This window comes from Anopheles darlingi, chromosome 2, assembly GCF_943734745.1.
Source record: "Anopheles darlingi chromosome 2, idAnoDarlMG_H_01, whole genome shotgun sequence".
NCBI lineage: Eukaryota > Metazoa > Arthropoda > Insecta > Diptera > Culicidae > Anopheles > Anopheles darlingi.
In genome coordinates this window covers 17749592-17754591 of record NC_064874.1, presented here as the reverse complement: position 1 = coordinate 17754591, position 5000 = coordinate 17749592, and the positions used below count along the sequence as shown (strand labels likewise).

The window sequence follows — 5000 nt, the reverse complement described above, 5'->3', positions numbered from 1 at the left end:
GTGGGAATGTTGGTATGGCGTGAAGGAGCCAGCGAAATGCTCATCCCTTTCCACCCTGCCTCGGAAACGTAACAACAGCAATACCAATAAGGTAGACCGATAATGGAAAACAACATAAATATGCATAAGCGAACCAAACTTTTGCGGCTGCGTTCACCCAACACACCCGGCCACCCTCCCACCTGACGATGCTTTCGACCCTCATACGATTGCCCCTCACTTTCAGCTGCTCTCCCTCTCTTTCTTTATTATGTGCTTATCATCCCCGTTCCACTCTCTCTCTCACTCTCATCACTTACCAGTGGTTCCTGCTTTAGCACGCGCGTATGTGAGATGCTTCGCCTGGTGCGCACCAACGGTAGGGTGCTGTGCTTGAAGTGAAACTCCTTGCCACCGCTGCCAGGAAGCTAAAAGCAAAAATAAAATAAAAAATACCTCATCACACACGGGCGCACACACACTGGAACACATTGGCGATATAAGCGGCTGGCACACTGCTGCTCACACCATAGCTCAACCATATGTTGGATACAGGATTGATCACAGTAACACGATTCCTTCGCTTTTCATTCTAATAGTTTCCAGCGCTTGCTATTGTATCCTTCAGCTGGAGCACGTATGAGAGCATCGATTCGCTCGTAGGATGTATTCCGGTCCGTCAAAGGAGCCTTACCTCGCCAAGGTTCTGGAATCCATTGCGGGACGCAATATCGTGCACCAACTGCTTATCGATGCTGCGCCTGAAGCGCACCAGAAAGGAACTGGTAAAGACATCGCCGCCACTACCAGCACCGAAGGTGGTCCCACCATGGCCGGCCGTCGTGCAGCTCAAGCTGAACAAGGCCAGCAGGCATACTTTGACGAGCATTTCTGATTCACGCACTGCCGAATGAACGACTAGAGGCCCTTGGCTGAAGTGTGGAACCGTGTTTTTCGTTCCTGCACCTTCTGTGAACACTTGCCCTTCGAATCGGCACACACGCACGGCAGGGCGCACAAAAGCCCAAAATAAAGAAATGGAAATGGTCTCACGACAGGACGAACAGCACGGGAATCACACACTCCGCCTCTGCGACTGCTCCTGCTGCTGTTGGTTAACCGCAAGATTTATCGATTGAATTAATCATTTCCCCCCTTTTTCTTCCGGACAGCTGCTGGGTGGCAGCTGTTAACTGCGTCAGATGTGCGTCACTTCCGCTCGTACTTGACTGCCGAACTGGGAGTATCATCCGCTTCTATTATTCGTGAATCGGTTCTATCTGTCGACCACGATTCTTGCTCGTCCGTTTCTCTACCAACCAACAGTCACCATTTCCCGTGCCGTCTTGTATCCGAGCGGTCTCCCAGAAGTCCTTGTAGACTAAAACACTTGCCACCCCGAAAACGCGGCCAAACGCGGCAATCTGCAACGAGTGACTGTTGCCGGAGAGCAAAGCTTTCGTTACGCACTTGGTGCGACGGTTCGGAAGCGGTATTCTCCAGACACGAGAAAGGTAGCGATGAGCGCGATGAGAACACGTCCAATATCTACCATTCGGCCAGCGCATGCGCCTACGTGGGTGAGCCTTTTGACCCTCTTTCTAGCCTACGGCGTTACACGGCGCTACTGCACCTGTTACTTGGCTACCGTTGCCGCCGCCGGTCTCCCGGAGTGTGTCCCCAGCATGTTATCTCGTTTGGCCGACATGTATGTGGTGGCGCCGTGTGTTTGCCTTTCCTCCTCTTTTATCCGTGATGGCCTTTCTCACACGATCTCCGAGTGATTTATGGGCACTTTTCGTACAATACATTTATTACAACTGAGCTTTTCATTACTCACAATGGCCCCTCGTGGACCATTTTCGGACAGCAAAGTGAAGGGGAGCTCTCGCAGCCAGCGCAAGCGACGCTGAAGGAGCCCGAGCACCACGGATTTACCCTTGCTGTCCTTGCAGTTGAAACTATTGCTATGGGTGCTATGGGTGCCGAGTCTCGTGAGGATGGGGTAAAGAAGAGGCCTTTGGAATGCTTCGTAAAGAGGGCACACATATGGTGTACTGACACTAACGCGAGCTGCCCGGCTAGCAACGCTAGCAAGGGAATGGAATGCAGAAAAAGAATGCTTGCGATGAAAAGGGTCGCCGTCGTGAACGATGAAGCAAAGGCGCACATATGGAAGTCTTTTGTCGTTCACCAATTGTTAGCCAAGCATATAACCTTCTACACTGTAATTTAAGATGTGCTTTTTCTCTGCTTCGAAACGGTGCATCGGAAACGGTGCTTTCTCTGTGACTCGGCCGACTTCGATGAAATGAAAACAACGAAACAATTTTCGAGGTAACAATGATTGGAGGAGTATCAAAAAGGCTAAATTGACTTACACTTTATTTCCATTAAACGCATTTTTCATGTCTGTCCAAAAAACAAAAGGAATTGCCTTTTAGGCACCCTGAACAGGATCGCTTACGATCAAGTGCACCGTCAGCCAAAATGCCAGCACCGGCTGCAGGCCGGTGACGAGAAACAGGAAGTACAGCTTGCGTTTCCGTCCGAGATGATAGTCGGTCTGCTGCTGCGCATATGGATCGTATCCGACAGAGCTCTGAATCTGAACTGGTTCCGTCAATACTTTGGCTTTCAACGTACGTAACTAGGGACAAATATAGAAAAGAAGATGAAGCATTCATAACATATCTATGGCAACGCAGTACACGCGTTAACTGCTTACCATGAAGAATGCTAACATAGCGGAAGTATAAATCAGCGCCAGATAGTAGCCAGTTCTTTTCAACAGTATGCTCGATGCCACGATCGCAACGATAGCTAAATACTTGTAGCCGGTCAGGGCCAACAGATCGAATGTGCCGATGGAGGTCGAGATGTTGCTTATGTACAGTGTCAGTGTGTAGATTACCATCTCAAAAATGCTGTAAGCCAGGGCACTGGACGCTTGAATGCCGAGCTGTTCCGAGGAAAATCGGTTTTGCATGCCTAAAAGATGTTCGATTATAGTAGCATTAGTTTTCGTGAGAGTTGCCGTATTGCTTCAATAAGCAAGCTTACCCAGGGCAATACCAGCCAGCACAATGTAAGTAATGTAGCTCATGGCCGGGATATACAGGTCTGGTGCATTAATATCATACAACGGTTGAACCGGATTCTCATGATCGTACTTCATAGACCAATCCTGCAACGAATATGCAGTTAAGACATTATTTGAGGCAGCAGGTAAGAGGAAAAATCCTAAAAGCCAAATATTACCTGATGAAGGAAAGGAAAGAAGATCACTTTCAGCTTCCTTATCACGTACAGATTGTCCACAGCGAAATAGTACTTTAGCTTGGATGTTGGCAAGTACTTTTCGATCTGAGAATGGACAATTTCCTTGCCCTGGTCAGCCAATCTCTGACCGTACTGCATAGCCATATCCTGCACGATCGGTTGTTGAAACATGGCGAACTGTTGGCCCATTCCGCCGCCCTGTTGGCCCATGGGTGGTCCCATGCCCAACCCTGGCCCATGGTTTGGCTGTCGAGATACATCCGCTAGTGGTGCCTGCGTCGGCGGAGGTATATAACCGTAAGCTGGTTGTGGTGGCTGCGGTGCCTGCTGTTGGCCGTAATCTACGATTAGACAAGGGCGTTAGTTTCATTGCTCTCCGAGGAACATGCAGTGAAACGGAAATCTTCCTACAGTTGTTCGGGTCATTGGCATACTGCAGACTGGGATTGTTAGCCATGTACTGCAAATTAGGATCCGTAGGCATGTACTGATTGCTGGGCGGCTGTGATGTCATCTGCTGATACGGGATCGTACTGCCCATGGCGTTCACATCGCTGACCCGCTTCGGTTTCTTCGATAGCCGGTGAGCTGCAAAGGTAGTGTTTACGGGAATAAATAACAAAGTCTGCGACCGTCTCGGGATGCTATTTTCTCCTTACGACGGCCATCGGATCCAGCTTGAGCGTTGAAATTCATGGTCACAGAAACAATAAACCACCCAAATCACTCGGAAGAACCAAAACGCCAAATCACGATTCTCAATGCTTGCCGGTGATGTTTCCGATGATTTCCTTTAGAGACGCCCGGATCTGGGCCGCCCAGAGGTCTGTGCTCTCTGCAGTTGCTTGTAAATCGGTTGATTGGTGATGCAACAAGATTAAGAATCGCAAAACTGCTGAAAATAGTTAAGAATTTCCCAGTTTACAACGATTTAACGAGTACGTGGCAACAACAAGCGCCAAGGGGAAGAAGAAGAAGGCGCACACACACGGGGTGTCCCATCCACGCACGCACAATACACAGCCACACACAGGCCTACTGCCTCTGCAGAAAATACACCTCGAATTCACCACTGCCAGTGCAGCAAACACCGGAAAACGAAAACAACAACGATTTTGTGCGGTAAAAATTGGATTTTGTGCGGAGCAAACCGTGAAATGAGCAGCCGAAAAAGTCGTCTCAGCTTGGCCACAGCAACGCCAAAAGATGGTAAATCACTCCCCGGTCCGACCACCACCATGGAACACGGCTATTAATCCGCCTCTTTGTTTTTTCCTAGCAAAATCACCAAACACAAGGCACACACCGTCGCGGAGAGCGAAAACCGCGGCGGCAGCTATGACCGCTGGTACACCCGTTGTGGCCACCAACGAACAGCCGCCAACCGCGGATGAATGTCCGGAAGTTTCGCCATCGCAGGGAGCCGACTATTCTCCTATCGTGCCTCTCACACAGGATGCATTCCACGCCATCAACGGTGTGTCGTGGGAGTGGAACAGTCCCCAGCGGCTGCACGGTCAGTCGCGGGTGCGGGGCAGCGATAGCACCCAGAAACATGCCGGCCTACAATCACGTAAAACTTTCAAACATTCCGAATCGCCCTGTGGCCGAATACCGAAGAAAGCAACTGGTTACAATAAGTTCATATCCAAGCTTAACCTTCTGCTCGGGAAGGAGAATTTGGGAGATCTTGGTGAGGCCACGGAACCGATTGCGTTTGAAAAGGAAGAACAGACACC

General features: G+C 49.8%; 3 protein-coding genes across 3 annotated transcripts in view; 1 reads left to right on the top strand and 2 right to left on the bottom strand.

Annotated features, from left to right (window-relative positions):
- LOC125948162 (neuroendocrine convertase 2) overlaps positions 1-1400 on the bottom strand; it is a 6926-nt gene extending 5526 nt beyond the window's left edge. Inside the window, exons 1-2 of the mRNA XM_049673961.1 lie at positions 674-1400; positions 300-407 (exon numbers count right to left, since the gene is read on the bottom strand). Coding sequence (XP_049529918.1) covers positions 300-407; positions 674-868 — 303 coding nt within the window. The 5' untranslated portion in view covers positions 869-1400. The remainder of the gene's footprint in view (positions 1-299; positions 408-673) is intronic.
- A 926-nt stretch (positions 1401-2326) lies between these two features.
- On the bottom strand, positions 2327-4225 carry LOC125948187 (protein YIF1B-A). Its single transcript, XM_049674008.1, has 6 exons — positions 3921-4225; positions 3673-3849; positions 3241-3602; positions 3043-3166; positions 2708-2970; positions 2327-2629 (listed from the first exon to the last, which is right to left on the bottom strand). The coding sequence occupies exons 1-6, from the start codon at positions 3955-3957 to the stop codon at positions 2420-2422; spliced, it is 1173 nt and encodes a 390-aa protein (XP_049529965.1). The 5' UTR covers positions 3958-4225; the 3' UTR covers positions 2327-2419.
- Positions 4226-4365: 140 nt separating this feature from the next.
- Positions 4366-5000, top strand: part of LOC125948186 (uncharacterized) — a 1563-nt gene continuing 928 nt past the window's right edge. Inside the window, exons 1-2 of the mRNA XM_049674006.1 lie at positions 4366-4470; positions 4541-5000. The exon at positions 4541-5000 is cut by the window's right edge and continues 533 nt beyond it. Of these exons, the coding sequence (XP_049529963.1) occupies positions 4419-4470; positions 4541-5000 (512 nt within the window). The 5' untranslated portion in view covers positions 4366-4418. The remainder of the gene's footprint in view (positions 4471-4540) is intronic.